At 45.3% G+C, this 24953-nt stretch overlaps 1 protein-coding gene across 13 annotated transcripts in view; it reads right to left on the reverse strand.

Moving 5' to 3' along the window:
• Nucleotides 1-24953, reverse strand: part of LOC105478371 (beta-transducin repeat containing E3 ubiquitin protein ligase) — a 250995-nt gene that overhangs the window by 202752 nt on the left and 23290 nt on the right. For 4 of the 13 annotated variants that reach the window (XM_011735593.3, XM_011735585.2, XM_071069252.1 and 1 more), the window contains exon 1: nucleotides 5172-5321. The exons of 1 other annotated variant lie outside the window; for it this stretch is intronic. In XM_011735593.3, coding sequence (XP_011733895.1) covers nucleotides 5172-5219 — 48 coding nt within the window. In that variant the 5' untranslated portion in view covers nucleotides 5220-5321. 8 more of the 13 variants (XM_071069247.1, XM_071069248.1, XM_011735594.3 and 5 more) reach the window with 8 other exon arrangements.

The raw sequence follows: 24953 nt of genomic DNA on the forward strand, positions 1-24953 counted from the left end.
TATCCATAAAAGAAAGTGTTTGAAAGCTAATTTAAACTGGGAATAAAGTATACACACAAACTCTGACAACTTAAACTAAGAACTGGTTTCAGATGTTCATCCCACCACCTGGTAATCAATTTCACTGATGTAAAGAAAATTCCATTATAGTGAAACATCTGACAATTTATTTTAAAATGTAATCTGTGTTTAGATACCTATGTTTTTTGAAGTAATTAAGCAAGCTTACTGAATCACATTAATTCACCCAGTATTATGTCTACAATGACATCATTAAGGGAAGTCATGCAGGAGATCATGTCAGTGCCTTCCAAAGTTAACCTCAAAAAAAGAGATGCCTGCTAAACATTCCTAGCATTATGACCCACAAACTTGGCTGATACTATTTTTATTTTTAGCCTGAACATCCAACTAGCATAGCACCCATGGTAGCAAGTCTCAAAAGGTGGCCCCCAGCAATTCCCCCTTCCCTGTTTATGCATGCCACCCTTCCTATCAATAGGTAGAGATTATTTCTCCTTCCTCTGTAGTCGGCCTTGACTGGCTTTGATCCCAGTGACATTCTTGGACTTCCAAATCTAGGATTTAGAAGATTGGCAGTCTCTACTTCCTGTCTCCTGGAATGTCCTTTCTTAGAACCTTGCCACCACACTTTAAGGAAATCTAAGCAGCCACGTAGAGAAAGGCCCATATAGAGGAGAACTGAAGGTCTTTAGCCCTAGCTGAACTCTCAACCAGTGGCTAGCCATGTGAATGCGGCCACTCTGAACATTTCAACCACGCCCACACCTCAGCCTATACCAAGTGAAGCAGAAAAACCATCAGACTTGAGGGGAAAAATAAATTGGTTTTTTTAACCTAAGTTTTGAGGTGGTTTATTAAACAGCAAACATTTACCCTTTATACTGTTTCACTTATCTATCACCTCTACAAATAAAACTTATATACATTCTAAAATTATTTCATCCATTTCAAGCTACTCTACTTGATTCTGGGATTGGCTGGACAAGAATATATTTGTCCTGTTTTTAAAAATAAACATGGCTCAGCAAGGTGGCTCACGCCTGTAATCCCAAACTGGGAGGCCAAGGCAGGAGGATCCCTTGAGCCCAGGAGTTCAAAACCACCCCTGTCAACAAAGGGAGACCCTCATTCTCTACAAAAAGAAAAAAGAAAAAAAAAAAAACAGTAAAGTGGCGTGTGCCTGTAGCCACTTGAGAGGCGAAGGCAGGAGGATCACGTGAGCCTGGGAGTTTGAGGCTGCAGCAAGCTGTGACTGCACTCTAGGCTGGGCAACATAGCAAAACCCTGTCTCAAAGGTGAAAACAAAAATAAAGTTCAAATTCCTCCTCAGCATGTCTTTTCACCCCCTATCTTAAATGCGCGTGCAGGTGTGTGTGTGTTTTGGGGCCTATATTCCCTTAATTATTTTCATTTCTCTTCTTAGGTTCTCTTCAAGTTTCCGTTTATACTTTTGTTAACCAAAAAAGTATTAAGAAAGGTCCTTGAGGACCTGCTAAAGCTGAATGAGAGACATTAGCACATAAGTTAATGTAAACGGTTGCTTTCAACACCATTTATTTGTTTTTAAAAGTTAAACATTCTGCTTAAACTATTTAAGATGAGCTTTAAGTCTCGATCATGGGTGAATTATGGTCATCTCTGAATCAGCAGTCTTATTAATCGGATTTTATTGTAAAATTATTTATCAAGGCACATTAGTATAGCAATGAGCAAATCTGTGAGAGTATCCATTTCATTTTGTCATTTTAAACTAATTTTACATTTGTTTAAATCATGACATCTGTATCTGTATAAAAGTTGTCATTAGTGATTCATAATTGAGGGAAAGGTTAAGACCAGAACAAAGCCAAATAGTAACAAAAATGTCGGTTTGATTAAAAGGATAGTTCTTCCACGTGTACTGTGCACTAATTATTTGATGCTGGCTCAAATATCTTCTTTTTTTTTTTTTGAGACAGAGTCTCGCTCTGTTGCCCAAGCTGGAGTGCAATGGCACGATCTCAGCTCACTGCAACCTCTGCCTCCTGGGTTCAAGTGATTCTCCTGCCTCAGCCTCCCAAGTAGCTGGGACTACAGGTGCGCACTACCACGCCTAATTTTTGTATTTTTAGTAGAGATGGGGTTTCACCATCTTGCCCAGGATGGTCTCGATCTCCTGACCTCGTGTTCCACCCACCTCAGCCTCCCAAAGTGCAGGAATTACAAGCATGAGCCACCGTGCCCCGCCAATATATTTCTTTCTTAAAATTGACTCTGAATACATCAACACGTTATAGCAGGGTAAATGGCATCAAAAGGAAGTTGTGACTTACTCAGATTCATAAGACTTACTGCAGTGAAAGAGAATACCCAATTTCAAACTCTCCATTCTGTTTCTTTTATTAAGGTGTCATTCTGGTGACCCTATTCTAGTTGACCTTTTCTCAAACAGCAGCCAAAACAGCAGGCAAGGTCAATAATGAAAGTAACTAAAATTAAAAGAAAAAACTGGCTCCTCCCTATGGAAACTAATTCAAGATTTAGTAATGTGTGGTGCCCTAAAAGCTGCAACTACTACATGGTCATCTCCAAGTCCACTTTAACTCAACCAGGAGGCCATTATCAAAACATAACTCACTGGTACAAAGCACAGATTAAGTAGCTGAAAATGTTACTAGGCTGAAGTCTAACCGAGAGTAAAAAGGATGACCTCATGTCTCTTTATGATCTGTAAATCACATTATTCCATAAATCTGACACAAGCGTCAGGATCAGCATTGAGTCAACCCTCTGCTGGGCGCTGCGGCTCACATCTGAAATCCCAGCACTTTGGGAGGCCAAGGTGGGTGGATCACGAGGTCAGGAAATGAGACCATCCTGGCCAACATGGTGAAACCCCATCTCTACTAAAAATTAGACGGGCGTGGTGGCCTGCACCTGTAGTTCTAGCTACTCGGGAGGCTGAGGCAGGAGACTCGCTTGAACCCAGGAGGCGGAGGCTGCACCACTGCACTCCAGCCTGGGCAAGAGACTCCGTCTCAAAAGAAAAAAAAAAAAAAAGGATTCAACCCTCTAGGAAAACAAAAATAAGCAGTAACAGTTTTCTGACTTAAGTCTAATAACTTTCACTTACTTCTAAAGTCCAGTAAAATTTCAAGGTCTCTTCTTCATATTTAGAATTTTAATGTTGGGCAGAAATCCAAGAACCTTCTTCAGGCTCAGTGAAATTTTTTTAACGATACCCTTGAACTTTAGGTGTTTTTGAAAACACTAATGCAAAATAAAGTTTTAGTGAATTTGATTAGTTTCCAAAAAACTATTCTTATAAATGGGGCAGTTTAAAGCCTAAAATTCAATTTCGTTAGTATCCACGTTTATCTGGATTTGTTATGGTATTTTAGGCAAAGATACAAAATAACTATTTTTTTAAGCAAAGGAGTAAGATTTGGAGTGACAAGTCACAATACCTTCTGAAAAGGCAAGACTTGACTGCAAATAATATCAATGTCCCTAAGGCCACCTGTTAAGCTTAAAGTCTATGCATTCCATCATTCTTTAGTCGTAACCACAAAGTCTGGTTTCACACCTAGGAAATACAAAAAGCATCAGATTAAAAGCATCAAATATCAGACTATACAAGTTTGCCAAAGATAAGCATAGCAAAAAGAAAAGCGTGATACAAAGTTAAAGAAATATGTTCCAAGGGATTTAAACACACCCACAAAATCCAATCTTTGCTCACACTGTGCTTCAACCTAAAAGTGACAGGTAACCACAAATACTGACTTATTCCTGACTTACTTCCCTCTACCTAACTCCAAACTTTTTATCTTCTAAATTTCTCAACTGATCTCATCACTTCTTACGGGTCTTTGCAACTCTCATCTCCGCGGCCTTTCCTTTCCCAGAAAATGATACAAAGCACCTGGCCTCCACATTTTACGGTCCCACAATTTACCTTTAAATTTTGTTTTGCTGGCCGGGCGCGGTGGCTCAAGCCTGTAATCCCAGCACTTTGGGAGGCCGAGGCGGGTGGATCACGAGGTCAGGAGATCGAGACTATCCTGGCTAACACGGTGAAACCCCGTCTCTACTAAAAATACAAAAAACTAGCCGGGCGTGGTGGCAGGCGCCTGTAGTCTCAGCTACTTGGGAGGCTGAGGCGGGAGAATGGCGTGAACCCGGGAGGCGGAGCTTGCAGTGAGCCGAGATCACGCCACTGCACTCCAGCCTGGGAGACACAGCGAGACTCCGTCTCAAAAAAAAAAAAAAAAAAAAATTTTGTTTTGCTTACCCTATTAGATACTCATTTTGACCCAATCTCCTGTACCCATGTTTCCCTGACCAATCTGCCTCTTACTTTTAATCACCTTGTCCTTACTATAGTATTTAGCTTCTCCTTTCAAAGTAGCGTTCTGTGCCTCTCTCCCAGACATTTGTAATTCTAGTTTACAGTCAACACCCTTTCCCCATCCCAGGGACTGTCATTATAGCCCTAGGTACTCATTCCCAGTCCTTATCTTCCTTGAGGCCTCTTCCCTTCCAGAGTTTGTCAACAGTAGTTTGGCCAAGCTGGGATTCCACCCTCAAGGCAAAGGCTATCCTCCCTCCCTCATTCTACAAAACTATAAGCCTCTCACCAGCCCTAGCGTTCCCTCCTCCACCCTTAAATCCATCTGCATCCAGCCCTACCCGTTCCCCTCTACCTACCATATCTGTCTTCACTTTATCCCGCGCTCCCCTTCCCCAGTCCTGAATGCACCTCCTCTCCCGGGCCTTACCGGTAACCCTGACACTGGGAAGGCCCCGCCAGCGGCCTCACGGCGTTTCTCCACAGAGCTTCCTCCGCTCTTCAGTAACAGTCCCCACGCCCCTTTCCCTCCAGGGCCCCGCGCGCCGCTTGGAGCCCCCTCCTCGATTAAGCTCCCGCTGTCACTTGGCCTCTCATCCACAAGATGGCGGAGCTGCTGCCCCCACCCTGGGTCCGCTCCGCAACCCCTAGCCTCCTTTCTGGAGCTCCCATCCCATGCCTCCAGCTGCCCCGCCGCCAGCCTCGGCCCAGGGTCCCGCTGCCTGGTCCCGCAGTGGGCGGGCGGCACAGGCCCGAGCTCAACGACGCCGCCAACGCCAGCGCCTCCGCCGTTCCCCGGCCTCCACCGTCTCCTCACCATAAACTTGAGTGCTTTCTCTTGCAGCACCGCCTCGGCCGGGTCCATAATCGCCAAGGCCACTGGGTCCGCTCTCCGCCGGGGCCGCCCCTTTGGTGCCAGGCCGCAGCCAACGCAGCGCCCGGATCCCGCCTCCTCTTCCTTCCCCCCGCCCTCTCTTACCTCTCAGGCACAGGCTTAGGGGCCAAGGAGAATCGCTTTCTCAGTACGCAGGCGAAAGCCCACTGGCTCACGGGATTTGTAGTTCTGGAGCTTCCCGCAGAAAAAAACTGACGCTACGCGGTGAACCGCAACTCCCACAGTTCACTGCGGCAGCGTTGCGGTTGCCCACAAGCCAGATTTAGATAACTTGTCATTAAGCATAGGAAATTGGCTGATGGGAATTGTAGTTTACAGCCTCTAAGGATTAAAAAACGGGAGGGGCACGGGTGTCTCCGTGGTTACCGAGCGACGCCAGTAGCGGCTTGCCTGACGTTTGATATCAAGATGGCGACCAATGCCTTACCTGTAGCCCAAATACTAAGAAAAACTATGGCAAGAATCAGGGGTCCTAGGGCCTGCCTAACTGTGGTTTTAGGGAGCTGAACATCCCCAAATTTCATATATCTGGCGTCTGCAGGTTTGCTACCCAGAGTAGCTGGGCCAATGGGCACCAGGCAGCAGCTCACAGACCAATGCAGAATTTCAAGGTCCTCCTAAGCTATCGCCACCCACACTTCTCCCAAGGAATCTTTTCTCCCCTACAGCAAGTCAGGGCCGAATAGAACCCGGCTCAAGAAATTCTTGGTGTTGAGAGCTCAAAAAGCGCATAGCTTGCTATTGCTAACTGTGGGATATAAGCCCTGCACTAAGGGTCAAACAGGTACTTACAAAAGTCCTTCAATGGTGGAATATAATGGCCTCCAGCAAATAAAGCATATAAATATTTTCTTTGGCCTGAAAAGGTACAATATGGGTTTATTTTGTAAATTGGGTCTACCTTAGGAGGAGAAAACTCTAGGGTTCGGTTAAAAGTGACTTAGGGCCAGGCACGGTGACTGATGCTTGTAATCCCAGCACTTTGGGAGGCCGAGGCGGGTAGATCACCTGAGGTCAGGAGTTCGAGACGAGCCTGGCCAACATGGAGAAACCCCCTTCTCTACTAAAACTACAAAAATTAGCCGGGCCTGGTGGCACACGCCTGTAATCCAAGCTACTCGGCAGGCTGAGGTATGAGAATTGCTTGAACCCGGGAGGCAGAGGTTGCAGTGAGCCGAGATCACGCGACTGCACTCCAGCCTGGGCAACAGAGCCAGACTCTGTCTAAAAAAAAAAAAAAAAAAAAGTGCGTTAGATTGTGACAGCCTTGTACAAAATATCTGAATTTATAAAATAATTGAACTAGGAAAATACTTTTTCACTTATAGGAAAAATCTCCATTTTAAACCATCTTATTCATTCAGTCATCCAACAAATAGTAAGCATATAACCGTGTGCAGACATCATCTCAAGAAGTAGGGATTCATCACTACTTGGGTGGCCAAAATCTCAGACTTCACCCCTATACAATTAATCTGTGTAACCCAAAACCACTTGTACCCCAAAAACTATTGAAATAAAAATAAAATTAATTAGACAAAAAGAAAAAGAAAAGGGGATTCATTGATTAACAAGACAGACCCAGTTATTTCTTCGTGGAGCTTACTCTTCCACTCTGTTGATACTTTGTCCTAGCCCCTATGTCCACAAAACTCAGCATGATACTTAATACATAATAGGCTTTCAGTTAATAAAAAGTTTTGCTCTTGAATTTAAAAAAAAATTCTACACAAGTACAAAATGGAGAAGACTTCAAACGCATTCGTATGAAAACTAGCTGCCGGGCGCGGTGGCTCACGCCTGTAATCCCAGCACTTTGGGAGGCCGAGGCGGGCGGATCACAAGGTCAGGAGATCGAGACCACGGTGAAACCCCGTTTCTACTAAAAATACAAAAAATTAGCCAGGCGCGGTGGCGGGCGCCTGTAGTCCCAGCTACTCAGGAGGCTGAGGCAGGAGAATGGCGTGAACCCGGGAGGCGGAGCTTGCAGTGAGCCGAGATCACGCCACTGCACTCCAGCCTGGGCGACAGAGCGAGACTCTGTCTCAAAAAAAAAAAAAAAAAGAAAACTAGCTGGAAGTTTTCAGAGGACTAAGGCAGTAACATGATGGAGTTACAAAAAATAAATAAATAAATACATAAATAAATAAACAAACTAAAAGATGAGGTGGGATGATGGTGCAGCCACAGGAAAAGAGTATTCCCGGCAAAGGTAACTGCATTTTGGTGATTGATTCTGAGAACCAAAACAAGGTCAGTGGGACTTTAGAGGAAGAGTGACCCTAGATGAGACTGCAGTATGGGGCTCTATAGGTAAGCCATTATTTAGGCGGCATAAACTGGTCAGATGAATCAGCTGACATGCTTTCTAACTGGCATCAGGGCCTGTACCTTACCAGCTATAAAATACCTTGACTTTCACTCCAGCTTATAGGCCAAGTTAAGGCATTTGGACTGTATCCTGAGAGCTGTGAGAAACTAACTGAACAATTTTAAACATGGTCAGATTTGCGTTTTCAGAAAATCAGAGTCCAGGGTGGAGGAGAGATTAAAATGGAGCACAGCTGGAAGCTTGGTGAAAGGATTATGGCGTTGCTGAAATCTTCCTGGGGGAGATGATGGCAGCTTGAATGTGGTGGTGAGAACAGAAAGAAGTAGATGGATTCCAGAGATACTAAGGAGATAGAATCAGTTGAGTATAGTGATTAGATGTGTCATGGATGATGTCAAAAGGATGTGTCCAAGATGACTTCTATGTATCTGGCTCAGGTAACGAATGAAGGATTCCTTTTTTTTTTTTTTTTTTTTAAGACAGAAAGCAGAGTAGAAGGAGCAAGTGGTAGGAGGATAATCAGTTCTCTTTTTGGACTTATTGCTTCAAGGTGCCTGTGAGATTTCTAAGTGGATTCAGATGTTGGGGAGGCCATTGAATATTCGAAACTGAAGTTGGAGAGAAAGACCTGGGCTACAAATAGGGATTCCAGCATATGGGTGGTAAATGAAACCCCACTCCCGCTTCTTCCCCTGAAAAGAATGAAATCACGTAGGGAGCCGGGTGTGGTGACTCACGCTGGTAATCCCAGCACTTTGGGAGGCCAAGGTGGGTGGATCACCTGAGGTCAGGAGTTCGAGACCAGCCTAGCCAACATGGTGAAACCCCATCTCTACGAAAAATACAAAAATTAGCCGGGCGCAATGGTGCTTACTCAGGAGGCTGATGCAGGAGAATCGCTTGAACCTGGGAGGTGGAGGTTGCATTGAGCTGAGATCACACCACTACACTCTAGCCTGGGCCACAGAGCAAGACTCTGTCTGAAGAAAGAAAGAAAGGAAGAAAGGAAGAAAGGAAGAAAGGAAGAAAGGAAGAAAGGAAGAAAGAAAGAAAGAAAGAAAGAGAGAAAGAGAGAAAGAGAGAAAGAGAGAAAGAGAGAAAGAGAGAAAGAGAGAAAGAAAGAGAGAGAAAGAAGGGAAGGGGAGGGGAGGGGAGGGGAGGGGAGGGGAGGGGAGGGAAGGGAAGGGAAGGGAAGGGAAGGGAAGGGAAGGGAAGGGAAGGGAAGGGAAGGGAAGGGAAGGGAAGGGATGGGATGGGATCACTCAGGGAAAGCATAAACAGTGGAAAGAGCAACAGGCCTAGGACAGCATTCTGAAGAACCGTAAGATTTACAGGACAAGCACAGGAAGAGGAGCCTACGAAGCTACAAAGGAGCCCAAGAAGTGACCAGAGAGGTAGCAGGAAAGTCTGATGAGTGAGGATCATGTTGGCGGGGGGTGGGTGCAGATGCCATACTGCAGCATATTGAAGAGGGAGGTGAGGATATGAAGACTGCTGAGTCTCTTCTTTGCAAAACGTGGCTGTCAAGGGAAGGAGAGAAAAGCTAGCACAGGAGTTAGATGTAGAAGCTGGGAGTCTAAGGAAAGCATTGTTTGTTTGAAAGAAGAAAGATTTTAGTTCAAAGGAAATTGAGGTGGCATGGCAACTAAATGCCATGAATGATCCCTGATTGGACACTGGAACAACACACATACACTGACACTGATACACAGCAGAGAAAACAGCTACAAAAGGCATTAATAGGACTGGGTGTGGTGGCTCACACCTGTAATCCTAGCACTTTGGGAAGCCAAAGCAAAATGATCTCTTGAGCCCAGAAGTTCAAGACCAGGTTGGCAACCTGGCAGGACCTTGTCTCTCTTTTTTTTTTTTTTTTTTTTTTTTTGGAGATGGAGTCTCGCTCTGTCGCCCAGGCTGCAGTGGCGCGATCTCGGCTCACTCAAGCTCTGCCTCTCAGATTCATGCCATTCTCCTGCCTCAGCCTCCCAAGTAGCTGGGACTACAGGTACCTGCCACTTCGCCCAGCTAATTTTTTTGTATATTTGGTAGAGACGGGATTTCACCGTGTTAGCCAGGATGGTCTCGATCTCCTGACCTCGTGACCCGCCCGCCTTGGCCTCCCAAAGTGCTGGGATTACAGACGTGAGCCACCGTGCCAGCCTAATTTTTGTATTTTTAGTAGAGACAGGGTTTCATCATGATGGCCAGGCTGGTCTCAAACTCCTGACCTCAAGTGATCCACTTGCCTTGACCTCCCAAAATGCTGGATTACAGGCGTGAGCCACCATGCCCCATGCCCGGCTCTTAAAAATAATAATAATAAAATAAATAAAGACATTAGTGAAACAGGGAAAAACTGAATATGGGCTGTGTATTAGATAACAGTATTTTATCAATGTTAAGTTTTCTGAGTGTGATAACTGTGAGAATAAGAAAATCAAAGAATGTCTTAGGTGATACATGCTGAAGTATTTAGGGTGAAATGTTATGATACCTGCAGCTAACTCTCAATTGGTTTAGGAAATAAGAGAGGTGTCTATGTAGAGTGAGAGAGAGAGAGGGAAGGAGGAAGGGAGGGAGAGAGACAACTAAAGCAAATGTGGCAAAATGTTAAGAATTGGTGGATCTGGCTGGGTGTGGTTGCTCACTTTTATAATCCCAGCACTTTGGGAGGCCAAGGTGGGCGGATCACTTGAGGTCAAGAGTTCCAGACCAGCCTGGCCAACAAGGTGAAATGGCATCTCTATTAAAAATACAAAAAATTAGCCAGGCATGGTGGTGTGTGCCTCTAATCCCAGCTACATGGAAGGCTGAGGCAGGAGAACCTCTTGAACCCGGGAGGTGGAGGTTGCAGTGAGCGGAGATTGCATCACTGCACTCCAGTCTGGGTGACACAGAGACTCTGTCTCAAAAAAAAAAAAAAAAAAAATGGTGGATCTAAGTGAAGGGTTGTGAGAATTTGTTGTACTCTGCAACTTTTCTGATAGTTTGAAATTTTCCAAAATTTAAATTTGGGAAATAAAATGAAGTGAGAGACTTGAGCATATTTAAATGCTGATAGAAAGGATCTATTAGAGAAATGCTAAGGATAAAAGAAAGACGATAATGATGGCAACAGTTCCTGAGACGACAGTACAGAAAGGGATCTAGGAACAGATGGAGGGATTAGCCTCCTCTGAGAGACAGGAGGAGGAGCGTATGAGGACAAATGCAGGTAAGTTTAGAATTGGAGGAGAAAGGATGAAGTAGTCCCTTCTTTTTTTTTTTTTTTTTTTTGAGATGGAGTCTTGCTTTGTCACCCAGGCTGGAGTGGAGTGCAGTGGCGCAATCTCTGCTCGCTGCAACCTCCGCCTCCCTGGTTCAAACGATTCTCCTGCCTCAGTCTCCTGAGTAGCTAGGATTACAGGAATGCACCACCAGGCATGGCTAATTTTTGTATTTTTAGTAGAGACGAGATTTCACCATGTTGGTCAGGCTGGTCTTGAACTCTTGACCTTGTGATCTACCTGCCTCAGTCTCCCAAAGTTCTGGGATTACAGGCATGAACCACCGCACCCAGCCGAGGTAGTCCCTTCTGATAGGTGTTGCAATAGGCAACTAACAATTTCTGCCACACAAATAAATGAAATTTTTGCATTTTCTGTTCTTCTGGATTATGTTTTTCCCTTTTATTGGCACAAACACTGGAAAAGTCTCTTTTCTTTTTAAATTAATATTGTTTTAGATTGACAGATTGTAATTGTATACATTGATTGAGTGCCAAGTGATGCTTTGATATATGTATAGAATGTGGAATGATTAAATCAACCTAATTAACATATCCAGTACCTCACTTACTTATCCTTTTTGTGATGAGATATGTGAAATTCACTCTTATTTTGAAAGATACCATACATTACTATTGGTTATAGTTACCCTACTATGTAACCCGGCCAGAATTTCCTTCTTTTAAAGGCTGAATAGTATTTTATTGTGTATATATATCACATTTGGCTGGGCGCGGTGGCTGCTGTTTGTAATCCCAGCACTTTGGGAGGCCAAGGCAGGCAGATCATGAGGTCAGGAGACCGAGACCATCCTGGCTAACATGGTGAAACCCCATCTCTACTAAAACTACAAAAAAATCAGCCGGGCATGGTGGTGCATGCCTGTAGTCCCCAGCACTTAGGAGGCTGAGGCAGGAGAATCGCTTGAACCCAGGAGGCGGAGGTTGCAGTGAGCCAAGATCGTGCCACTACACTCCAGCCTGGGCGACAGAGCAAGACTCCATCTCAAAACAAAAACAAACAAACAAACAAAACAAACAAAAAGGCCGGGCACATGGCTCATGCCTGTAATCCCAGCACTTTGGGAGGCCGAGGTGGGTGGATCACGAGGTCAGGAGATCAAGACTATCATGGCTAATGCGATGAAACCCCGCCTCTACTAAAAGTACAAAAAATTAGCTGGGCATGGTGGCGGGCGCCTGCAGTCCCAGCTACTCAGGAGGCTGAAGCAGGAGAATGGTGTGAACCTGGGAGGCGGAGCTTACAGTGAGCCGAGATCATGCCACTGCACTCCAGCCTGGGCGACAGAGCGAGACTCCATCTCAAAAAAAAAAAAAAAAATATATATATATATATAAAATATATGTATATATGTGTGTATGTATATATATGTGTATATGTGTGTGTGTATATATATATCACATTTCCTTTATCCATTCATCTGTTGATGGATACGTAGGTTGATTTCATATCTTGGCTATTATGAATAATACTGTAATGAATATGGGAGTGCAGATATTCCTTTGACGGACACGCTGATTTCAATTCATTTGGGAAGTGGGGTTACTGGATCCAAAAGTAGCTTTCCAGCCGGGTGCAGTGGCTCATGCCTGTTAATCCCAGCACTTTCAGAGGCCCGAGATGGGTGGGTCACCTGAGGTCAGGAGTTCGAGACCAGCCTGGCCAATGTGGTGAAACCCCATCTCTACTAAAAACACAAAAATTAGCTGGGCATGGTGGCGGGTGCCTGTAATCCCAGCTACTCAGGAGGCTGAGGCAGGAGAATCACCTGAACCAGGGAGGCAGAGGTTGCAGTGAACCAAGATCACTCCACTGCACTCCAGCCTGGGTGGGCCACAAGAGTGAAACTGTGTCTCAAAAAAAAAAAAAAAAAGACAAGTAGCTTTCTTTAGATTAATGCTGTTCTAGACTAGTAATTCTCAACTGGGGGCAATTTTGTTCCCTGGAAGACATATAGCAATGTCTAGAGATATTTCTGGTTGTCACAACTAGGGACAATGGGAGTTGCTACTGGCTTCTAGTGGGTAAAGACCAGAGATGCTGCCGAACATCTTATGATGCACAGGACAGCCCCCCACCACAAAGAATTGTCCAGCCCAAAATGTCAATAACTCTGAAGTTGAGAAACCCTGTTCTAAACCAAGCCTGTCCAAAAAATTACTAATCATATATTGAAACTCAAATATAACTCTATTCATGCCCCAGGTGACTTTAAGTAACAAACCAAGTAATTATGAGTCATCATTCATTTATCCATTCACTACAAACTTATTTTATACAGTACAATATACCACAGTAGTTAACAGCATTGGGCTCTGGAGGCAGACTACTTAGGTTCAAATCTGACTTCTATGTGTGTCATTTTTCTTATCTGTAAAATAATGATTATCACAGTAACTTCTCCATAAGGTTGCTCTAAGAATGAAATCTATTTATAAGATTTTTGAGACCCTGTCTCAAAAAAAAAAAAAAAAAAAAGAAAGAAAGAAAGAAATGCGAGTACATGAGAAGTTACTGAAGGTACCGTCAGGTGTGCACAGAGGCCAGTCAAGCTTCATCACCTGCATTCCTTCCATGGGGTAAAGAAATGCAGGCAGGGGGCCAGGCGCGGGAGCTCACGACTGTAATCCCAGCACTTTGAGAGGCGAGGCGGGCGGATCATCTGAGGTCGGGAGTTCAAGACCAGCCTGACCAACATGGAGAATCGCTTGGACCGGGGAGGCGGAGGTTGCTGTGAGACAAGATTGCGCCATTGCACTCCAGCATGGGCAACAAGAGTGAAACTCCATCTCAAAAAAGAAGTGAAGGCGGGTGAGATCGAGAGAATTGGATTTCTTTCTTTCTTTTTTTTTTTTTTTTTTTTTTTTAGACAGAGTCTCGCTCTATCGCCCAGGGCTGGAGGGCAGTGGTGCAATCTCGGCTCACTGCAAGCTCCGCCTCCCAGGTTCCCGCCATTCTCCTGCCTCAGCCTCCCAAGTAGCTGGGACTACAGGCGCCCGCCACCACGTCCAGCTAATTTTTTTTTTTTTTTTTTTTTTTTTTTTTTTTTTTGTATTTTTAGTGCAGACGGGATTTCACCGTGTTAGCCAGGGAGGTCTCGATCTTCTGACCTCATGATCTGCCCATCTCCACCTCCCAAAGTGCTGGGATTACAGGCGTGAGGCACAGCGCCCGGTGAGAACTGGATTTATAACGTTTCTTGATCTGGGTGATTGTTACACAGATGTGTTCATTGAATAAAAATTCATTGGCCGGGCACGGTGGCTCACACCTGTAGTCCCAGCATTTTGGGAGGCCAAGGCGGACGGATCACTTGAGGCCAGGGGTTTGAGACAAGCTTGTCCAACATGGTGAAACCCCGTCTCTTAAAAAAAATAACAAAAATTAGCTGGACGTGATGGCATGCGCCTGTAAACCCAGCTACTTGGGAGGCTGAAGCACGAGAATTGCTTGAACCTGAGAGGTGGAGCAGCAGTGAGTCAAGATTGTACCACTGCACTCCAGCCGGGGTGACAGAGTGAGTCTCTGCTTTAAAAAAAAAAAAATTTGTTCAGTTGTACACTTTTGATTTCTATACATTTCTATATGCATATTTTACATTAATAAAAAGTATACATATCCATAAAAAACATAGAGTGTTTCTAAACACAGATATAATCAAGCTACATGTAGTTCAAACTCCCCAGTCTCCAAACTTTCTCCCTCCTTTTTGTTTCCTTCCTTGTCTATATTGGATGTTCAAGTCATACCCATCTACTTACCCTTAATGCTCCCTGCATCTGCCCATCTCTGCTCTTCTGGCCATTTCCAACCTAGTCTGTCTGCCTGGAATGCCCACCTCAGATATGATCTGTGAAAGTATTGTATGTAGCTCTGAAACTCTTGAGGCCAGTCAATATTTATTTAGATTGTAGCCAATGTAATTTGTATTAGTTAACTCTATTTTTGGTATTTTTTAAAAATAATTTCAAACTTCCAGAAAACTCACAAGTGCAATACAAATTTGCAAATCTGAAACCCCAGAATCCTCAAATACTTTAGTATTTCTTTCTTTCTTTTTTTTTTTCCCGAGATGGAGTATTGCTCTGTCGCCCAGGCTGGAGTGCAGTGGCGGGATCTCGGCTCACTGTAAGCTCTGCCTCACCACTGCACGCCATTCTCCTGCCTCAGCCTCCCGAGTATCTGGGACTACAGGTGCCCACCACCACGCCCGGCTAATTTTTGTATTCGTTTAGTAGCGATGGGGTTTCACCATGTTAGCCAGGATGGTCTTGATCTCCTGACCTCGTGATCCACCCACCTCGGCCTCCCAAAGTGCTGGGATTACAGGCATGAGCCACTGCGCACAGCCCAATACTTTAGTATTTCTTACACACAAATACATTCTATGTTACTAGTATACAACCACCAAAATCAGGAAATTAACATCGATACATACCTGCCATCTAATCTTCAGATTCCACTCAAGTTTTGCCAGTTGTCCCAATAATGTCCTTTATTGCAGAAGGATTTAGTTCAGAATCACAAATTATATTTGGTTGTCATATCTCTTTGGTCTCCTTCAATATGAAACAATCTCTTCTTTAACTTTCACGACCATGACACTTTTGAAGCTTACAGGCCACTTATTTTGTAGAATGTTCCTTAATTTTGATTTAGGTAATGTTTTCTTTTCTTTTTTTTTTTTTTTTCCCAAGATGAAATCTCACTCTTGTTGCCCAGGCTAGAGTGCAGTGGCCTAATCTTAGCACACTGCAACCTCCACCTCCCGGGTTCAAGCGATTCTCCTGCCTCAGCCTCCTGAGTAGCTGAGATTACAGGCACCTACCACTATGCCTGGCTAATTTTTGTATTTTTAGTACAGATGAGGTTTCACCATGTTGGCCAGGCTGACATCAACCTCCTGATCTCAGGTGATCTGCCCGCCTCGGTCTCCCAAATTGCTGGGATTACAGGCATGAGCCACTGTGCCTTGCCATGATGTTTCTTCATCATTAGATCCAGGGTGTGCATCTGTATTAGTTATCTATTGTTGCATAACAAATAACCCTGAAACTTAACAGCTTAAAACAATAATAAGCATCTTTTTAAATCTCACATGCATTAGAAATTAAGGAACAATTTAGCTGAGTGTTCTCCCCAGTGTCTCACAAGATTGGTGTCACTGTTGGCTGGGGCTCTAGTCATCTGAAGGTTTAACTGGGGCTGGAGGATCTGCTTCCAAGATGGCTCACTCATGTGGCTGGCAATTCGGGGGTGACTGATGGCAGAATACTTTAGTTCCTTGTCATGTGAACCTCTCCATAGGGCCGCTTATTGGATCTCACAACATGGTGGCTAATTTTTCCCAGACTAAGGCAGAAGCCACAATATCTTGTATAACCTAGCCTTGGGCATCACCTTCCATCATTTCTGTAATATCTTATGGAACCAGGGTTCTTCTAAAGGTAGTCTAACTCCAGATCTTAAATGCAGTGACAGTGTCTTTTATTTATTAATACATGTATCCAAAGCAAGAATTCATGTCTAAACAAACAAAAAGAGGCCGGGCGCGGTGGCTCAAGCCTGTAATCCCAGCACTTTAGGAGGCCGAGACGGGCAGATCACGAGGTCAGGAGATCGAGACCATCCTGGCTAACACGGTAAAACCCCGTCTCTACTAAAAAAAAATACAAAAAAAAAACTAGCCGGGCGAGGTACCCAAAGTGCTGGGTACAGGTGTGAGCCACCATGCCTGCCTGAACTGGCTATTTTGTTTTTTAAGCACCTTAATGCAGAATAACAAAACAACCAGGAAAAAGAAAACAACTAGAATTAAACACACACACACACAGAGAAAAGGAAAAAAGGTATGGAAGAATATGGATGTATTTATGTATTTATTTATTTTTATTTTACTTTATTTTTGAGACAGGGTCTCACTTTGTCACCAGACTGGAGTGCAGTGGTGCCATCTTGGCTCACTGCAGCCTTGACCTCCCAGGTTCAAGGGATCCTCCTGCCTCAGTCCCCAAGTAGCTGGGACTGCAGGTGCTAACCACGCCCAGCTAATTTTTGTATTTTTAGTAGAAACGGGGTTTCACCATGGTGCCCAGGCCAGTGTCAAATTCCTGAGCTCAAGTGATCCACCCGCCTTGGCCTCCCAAAGTGCTAGGATTACAGGCGTGAGTCACGGTGCCCGGCCAGAGTATGTATATTTAACTTTCAATTTAACATTGAAACATATAAAAAGGTAAAGAGAATAATATAATAAATTTCCTTATACTCATTACCCAGCTTCAAAAATACTGACTTATAGTCACTTTTGTTTTGTGTGTGCCCTTACCCACTTATTTCACCCTTCTCTGGCTCATACTGATGCAAATGTCGGGTATCATATCATCTCATAACTATACCAGCAGCTTGCAGTATATTAAGGTCATGAAGTTCTGTACTGATCTGTTTCTGATCTCAAAGCTTTCCTGAGCATAGAGTTCCCTTATCCTTAGCAAGCACTTTTCTACATAGTTATTAAATGGATGCATGACCAAACACACTACTCTTCAGTCTCTGTCAGAGAACTGTCCCAAACCTGTCTCAACTGTCAGAGAGCAATCTATCTAAACTTTATGCCCAACCCCTGGCTTCTGCCTGCTGGTTCCAGTGCTGGTCTGAGAGTCTGCCTCATTCACAGCAGAGCCCCGGAATAGACCCTCTGGTTTAGACTTAGCAGTTCAGATTTAGCTGGACCAGGAGAAGACAATCTAGGTAAAGCAGTTTGCCCTGGCCCCAGCTCATGGTAAGAACTCAGTAAACATTAGATGCTAGTAATGAGATGATGATGATGATGATGACGACAATGATGACAAGGGCCTAACAAAGAATCCTGTCAAGGACTCGGGCCGAGAAAGGACACAACAAAGCTTCATTTGGCCAGGTGCGGTGGCTCACGCCTGTAATCTCAGCACTTTGGGAGGCTGAGGCAGGCAGATCACGAGGTCAGGAGTTCGAGAGCAACCTGGCCAACATGGTGAAACCCTGTCTCTACTAAAAATATAAAAATTAGCTGGGCACGGTGGCGGGCACCTGTAATCCCAGCTATTCAGGAGGCTGAGGCAGGAGAATTGTTTGAATCTGGGAGGTGGAGGTTGCAGTGAGCTGAGATTGCGCCACGGCACTCCAGCCTGGGTAACAGAGCAAGACTCCATCTTGAAAAAAAAAGATTAATTTACCAGAATTCGGCTTTGAACCTAAGTACAGCAGAGTAGATTTTTGTTTGTTTATTTGAATTCTCCAGACATAGAGAATTTAACAGGAAGGAGACATTCTATTAGCCAATATGGAGATGTGCAAAGGATTGTAAAGCTGGGCTTTTGAACTTTTTTTTTTTTTTTTTTTTGAGACGGAGTCTCGCTCTGTCACCCAGGCTGGAGTGCAGTGGCCGGATCTCAGCTCACTGCAAGCTCCGCCTCCCGGGTTCACGCCATTCTCCTGCCTCAGCCTCCCGAGTAGCTGGGACTACAGGCGCCTGCCACCTCGCCCGGCTAAGTTTTTGTATTTTTAGTAGAGACGGGGTTTCACTGTGTTACCCAGGATGGTCTCGATCTCCTGACCTCGTGATCCGCCCGTCTCGGCCTCCCAAAGTGCTGGGATTACAGGCTTGAGCCACCGCGCCCGGCCGAACTTTTTTTCTTTTTTCTTTTTTTTAAGATGTGGTCTTAGCTGGGCATGGTGGCTCACGCCTGTAATCCCAGAACTTTTTGGGAGGCCCAGTTGGGCAGATTAGCTGAGGTCAGAAGTTCAAGACCAGCCTAGCCAACATGGTGAAATCCCATCTTAACTAAAAATACAAAAAAAAAAAAAAAAAAAAAAAATTAGCTGGGCGTAGTGGCGGGCACCTGTAATCCCAGCTACACAGGAGGCTGGGGCAGGAGAATCACTTCAACCTGGGAGATGGAGGTTGCAGTAAGCCAAAATCGCACCACTGCACTCCCACCTGGGTGACAGAGTGAGACTCTATCTCAAAAAAAAAAAAAAAATGTGGTCTTGCTATGTTACCCAAGCTGGTCTTGAACTCCTGGGCTCAAGTGATCCTCTGGCCTCAGCCTCCCGAGTAGCTGGGATTACAGGTACCTACCACTACACCTAGCCAAGTTGGGCTTTTAAAGAACTAATTATTGTGTTATGAGAGTTTGCCTCCCAACGTTCTCCCCAGTTCAATCACCTGGCAGGGAATCCAACAGAGGGAGTTCTTCAGAGAAAGGGCCAGACCATGGGAGCCAGGAATAAAAGAGGGTCTGAGGATGGACCAAAGTGGAGGTGGAAAAGAAGAGAAGAGGCAAGTGAACGGTCATGCTCTGCCTCCCAGTAGGGTCAAGGGCACAAAAGCCCCACACTGACTGAGCAGGAGGAGAAGTCAGACAACAGAGCTAAAGAGCCACTCTTCAATCTTCAGGTCTCTTTGTGGCTGCAACAGGTAAAACAGGCTGGGCATAGTGGCTCAGGCCTGTAATCCCAGCACTTTGGGAGGCTGGGGCAGGTGGATCACTTGAGCCTAGAAGTTCGAAACCAGCCTGGGAAACATGGTGAGGCCCTGTCTCTATTTTTTAAAAAAATAAAAACATATATAATTTTTTAAAAATAAAAAATAGGCAAAACATTTACATTGAGTTAATCAGTACTAGGTGAGAACTTGAATGGCTCACAGGCAAACTCTTTGGGGCATGGACTGCTCTGACCAAGCCCTTCAATGCCGGAGCATCATCTTAGTGAGTTCAGGAACAAAGCAGTGTAACTGCTAAAACCACCAATGAGACTCTTGATTCTAAACCTCCAACCTCCAAAACAGAGCTCCTTTGTGATTCTTCCAGTGATAACCGTGAGAAACCAGAGAAAAAGGGCAGCTCAGAGACTTCTTAGAGGCTTAGTTCAGGGACAACTCTGTTGAGGATAGACTGAGGGTTGATTTCAAATTTGTGTTGAGAGGAGATGCCACACTGGCTACACAGGTGTATCTGCTTTTTAAAAATCAATTGAGCCATATCCTTATGCATTCTCTGCACTTTTCTGTATATTCTACTTAAGTAAAAATCACATTATAAAAGACAGGGAGAGGCTGGTCACCGTGGCTCATGCCTGTAATCCCAGCACTTTGGGAGGCCAAGGTGGGTGGATCACCTGAAGTCAGGAGTTCAAGACCAGCCTGGCCAACAAGGTGAAACCCCATCTATACTAATACCAAAAAGTTAGCCAGGCATGGTGGCAGGTGCCTGTAATCCCAGTCAGCTGTCAGGCTAATGCCAGAGAATCGCTTGAACTCGGGAGGCAGAGGTTGCAGTGAGCCGAGATGGCACCATTGTACTCCAGCCTGGGCAACAGGGCAAGACTCTGTCTCAAAAAAAAAAAAAAAGAGAGCGAGAGTAGATAGAGAGTCCTACACCAGGCCCAGATGTGTAAAACACAAATATAGGCTGGGCGCCGCAGCTCACCCCTGTAATCTCAGCACTTTGGGAGACTGAGGCGGGTAGATTGCTTGAGGCCAGGAGTTCGAGACCAGCCTGGCCAACATGGTGAAACCCTGCCTCTACTTAAAATAGAAGAATTAGCCAGGCATGGTGGCAGGTGCCTATAATCCCAGGTACTCAGGAGGCTGAGGCAGGAGAATCACTTGAATCAGGAGGCAGAGGTTGCAGTGAGATTGGCCCACTGCACTCCAGCCTGGGCAACAGGGCAAGACTCCAACTAAAAAAAAAAGGCTGGGCGCGGTGGCTCAAGCCTGTAATCCCAGCACTTTGGGAGGCCAAGACGGGTGGATCACGAGGTCAGGAGATCGAGACCATCCTGGCTAACATGGTGAAACCCCGTCTCTACTAAAAATACGAAAAACTAGCTGGGCGAGGTGGCGGGCGCCTGTAGTCCCAGCTACTCAGGAGGCTGAGGCAGGAGAATGGTGTAAACCCGGAAGGCGGAGCTTGCAGTGAGCTGAGATCCGGCCACTGCACTCCAGCCTGGGCGACAGAGCGAGACTCCGTCTCAAAAAATAAAAAAATAAAAAAATAATAAAAACAACAACAACAAAAAAAACAACTGGCCAGGCGCAGTGGCTCACACTGGTAATCCCAGCACTTTGGGAGGCGGAGGTGGGCAGATCACCTGAGGTCAGGAGTCCCAGACCAGCCTGGCCAACATGGTGAAACCCCATCTCTACTAAAAATACAAAAAAAAAAAAAAAAAATGCTGGATGCGGTGGCACACTCCTATAGTCCTAGCTACTTGGGAGGCTGAGGCTGGAGAATCTCTTGAACATGGGAGGCGGAGGTTGCAGTGAGCCGAGATCGCACCACTGCACTCCAGCCTGGCCAACAGAGCAAGACTCTGTCTCAAAACAACAAAAAACAAACAAACAAAAAAACCCAACCAAACAAAAAAAACCACACACACAAATATAGGCAGGAAGTGGAGGGGAAAGCATAGATGAAGGCGGGGACCAGGCTGAATTAGAACAAAGAAAGGAGAAAGGAGTACAGTGAGTGGGCCTGTAGGAGAGACAGAATACAGGCTCTGGGCATGGTGGCTGACGCCTGTAATCCCAGCACTTTGGGAGGAGGATCGCCTGAGCTCAGGAGTTGGAGACCAGCGTGGCCAACATGGTGAAACCCCGTCTCTACTAAAAATAAAAAAATTACCTGAGCGTGGCGGCGCAGGCCTGTAGTCCCAGCAGAGGTGGAGGCAGGAAAATTGCTTGAACCCAGGGGGCAGAAGTTGCAGTGAGGTGAGATCGCCCCATGGCACTCCAGCCCGGGCCACAGAGCGAGACTCTGTCTCAAAATAATAATAATAATAATAACGAAGACAGCAAGGAGAGTGGAAGTGAGGGCTGCCTAGGGTCAGCTTAGTGAGGGCTTGCATAGCATGGTGAGGAGTTTGGGTTTGCTTAGGAACTGTGTTGATTGGTTTTTTTGAGATAAGGTCTCTATCACTCAGGCTGGAATGCAGTGGCATGATCACAGCTCACTGCAGCTTCCACCTCCCCGGGCTCAGGTGATCCTTCCACCTCAGTCTCCCGAGTAGCTGGAACTACGAGTGCATGCCATGATGCCTGGCTAATTCTTTTATTTTTTGTAGAGACAGGGTTTCCTCATGTTGCCCAGGCTGGTCTCAAACTCCTGGACTCAAGTAATCCACCGGCCTCAGCCTCCCAAAGTGCTGGGATTACAGGCAGAAACTGTTTGAGGGCAGTGTTTATAGTTTATACCAGAGGAGTTCTGATGGGGGGTGCCTACGAAGCATCTGGAGAGCTTGTTAAACAGCCCCATATTCAGAGATTCTGATCAAGAAGACTGGGTGGGGTGAACGAATCTGCATTTTAACAAGCTTCTCAATGACTTAGTTAAAGATTGTCCTCGGCCAGGCATGGTGGCTCACTCCTGTAATCCCCAGCACTTTGGGAGGCCTAGGTGGGTGGATCACAAGGTCAGGAGTTCAAGGACAGCCTGGCCAACATGGTGAAACCCCATCTCTACTAAAAATACAAAAATTAGCTGGGCGTGGTGGCAGACGCCTGTAATCTCAGCTACTCGGGAGGCTGAGGCAGAGAATTGCTTGAACCCGGGAAGCAGAGGTTGCAGTGAGCTGAGATTGCACCGCTGCGCTTCAGCCTGGGTGACAGAGTGAGACTGTCTCAAAAAAAAAAAAAAAAAAAAAAAAAAAAGGTTGTCCTTTGGCTGTAATTTGAGAAACAGAACAGTCTTTCATTCCCCTTTGCAACCTTGGATTCTGGGATCCTGTCAGATATTTGTCAGTTTTGATGAACATCGGATATAGTATCAGAGTGAGCATGTTATTATTGCGAAAATTAAATAAATTAATGTGTGAAAGCACTTACCACAGTGCCTGGAACATGGTAACTCTGATTAAATGATGACAAGTGTCATTATTTCCCTTTGTAGTCTTCCTCTCCTAGCCATTCCCTCTGCTAGCTTCTTTCCCAACACTGAGTAATAGAAATAACTGGTGGCTGGGCCAAATAACAGTGGCTCATGCCTGCAATCCCAACACTTTGGGAGGCCAAGGTGGGAGGATAGCTTAAGTCCAGGAGTTTGAGACCCCATCTCCACACACGCACACACACACACACACACACACACACACACACACACACACACAATATATATATATATATATATATATATATATATATATATTTTTTTTTAATTAGCCAGGCATGTCCCAGCTACTTGGAAGGTTGAGGTGGGAGGATCACTTGAGCCCAGGAGGTTGAGGCTGCAGTGAGCTGTGATCATAGCACTGCATTTTAGGCTGGGCAACAGAGAGAGATCCTGTATAAAAAAACAAAAAACAACAACAACAAAAAACCACCCTTACTTCCTCCACTCCTCAGTGCCATCCCCAGTGCCAGGGCAGCCAGTCAGGGGGAAGTCTCGCCTCCACAGACCTCTATCAGCATCTGTGTGGGAGAGGGTTTTCAATGAGACTCTTAGTCTTATCTGTACCAAATTTTGCTAATGCTAGGTCTAATTTATTTTAGGTCTTGGATTTGTGACTTCAGGTTAATTAATGAATTGATATAGTTGTGCCTTGTGAGAATATAGGTCTCCTTATCTTGGATTGTTTCCAGCAGGAGGTTGAGAAATCAGTAGAAACTAGAAACATTTCTCAGAGGTGGTGGGAGAACAAGTGTCAGGATTGTCATCTTTTAATAATTTGTTTGTTTGTTTGAGACAGGGTCTGGCTGTCACCCAGGCTGGGGTACAGTGGTGCAATCTCAGTTTGCTGCAACCTCCGCCTCCCAGGCTCAAGCAATCCTCCCTCCTCAGACTCCCAAGTAACTGAGACTATAAACACACACCACCATGCCCAGCTAATTTTCATATTTTTTGTAGAGACAGGGTTTGGCCATGTTGCCCAGGCTGGCCTTGAACATCTGGGCTCAAGCAACCCGCCCGCCTTGGCCTCCCAAAGTGCTGGGATTACAGGCATGAGCCACCACACCCGGCCCCAAATTCTTTATTTAGGAGCAAGCACAGCAACCATTCCTCATCACTTCTCCACCGGAGCAGCTCAAGTACCAGCAGCCCAGTGTCTGCTAGAACTTATAAGCAGGGAATGGCCAGACTTGCAGAACCACCCTCCCTTCCATGGCCAGGCTTCAACTAGCACATCTAGCAGTTATTTGTCAATATTATTTGTTGTTAGCTTAATTGTAGGAAAATTGAAAAGTGTAATGCATAGCCATGAAACCCTTAAGGCTGGTTAATCTTTTTGGATTGTAACCAATGTAATTTTTTATTAGCTGATCTCATCTTGATTATAATATGCAGAGCCCTGGAAAAGTTGCTAAAGGCTCCAAGTCATGGTATGCACAGAGAATAGGCAGCCTCCATCATCTGCATTTTCTACCAGGGAGAGAGAAAGGGCAGAGGGGGCTGAACGAAAATAATTGGGTTTGGAATGCCAGCGGGGAGAGGAGAGCAGTCTCCAGGATGGACATAGAAATGATCCTGGCAACCTGATGAGGATAGGGGCTAGGCCAAGCCAGGTTAGGTTCTATGCCTTTACATGGTAGGGGTGCTGAGGCCCAGCAGTGTGCTGAATGCTCAGATGAGAATGTTTGAGTAGGGGTCATAAGCTCAGAATTAGGTTTTAGTAGAGGAAACCAAGACAAATCCAAAAGGCCAAAGAAAACATTTTCTTTCCATCAGCACTGGTTTATTTATGATTATTTGGAGAGACCCTATTCTTCAGTTCAGGCATGGTGGCATCCAAAATCACAACTATATTTATGCCTTAGAATTTGGTATTTGGAGGTCAGACACAATGGCTCATGCCTGTAATCACAGCATTTTGGGAGGCCGAGGCAGGCGGATCACTTGTGGTCAGGAGTTCAAGACCAGACTGGCCAACATGGTGAAACCCCATCTCTAGTAAAAATACAAAAATTAGGCCAGACGTGGTGGCTCATACCTGTAATGCCAGCACTGTGGGAGGCTGAGGCAGGTGGATCACCTGAGGTCAGGATTTTGAGACCAGCCTGGCCAACATGGTAGAACCCTATCTCTACTAAAAATACAAAATTAGCCAGGTGTT

Source organism: Macaca nemestrina, chromosome 9 (genome assembly GCF_043159975.1).
Source record: "Macaca nemestrina isolate mMacNem1 chromosome 9, mMacNem.hap1, whole genome shotgun sequence".
Lineage (NCBI taxonomy): Eukaryota > Metazoa > Chordata > Mammalia > Primates > Cercopithecidae > Macaca > Macaca nemestrina.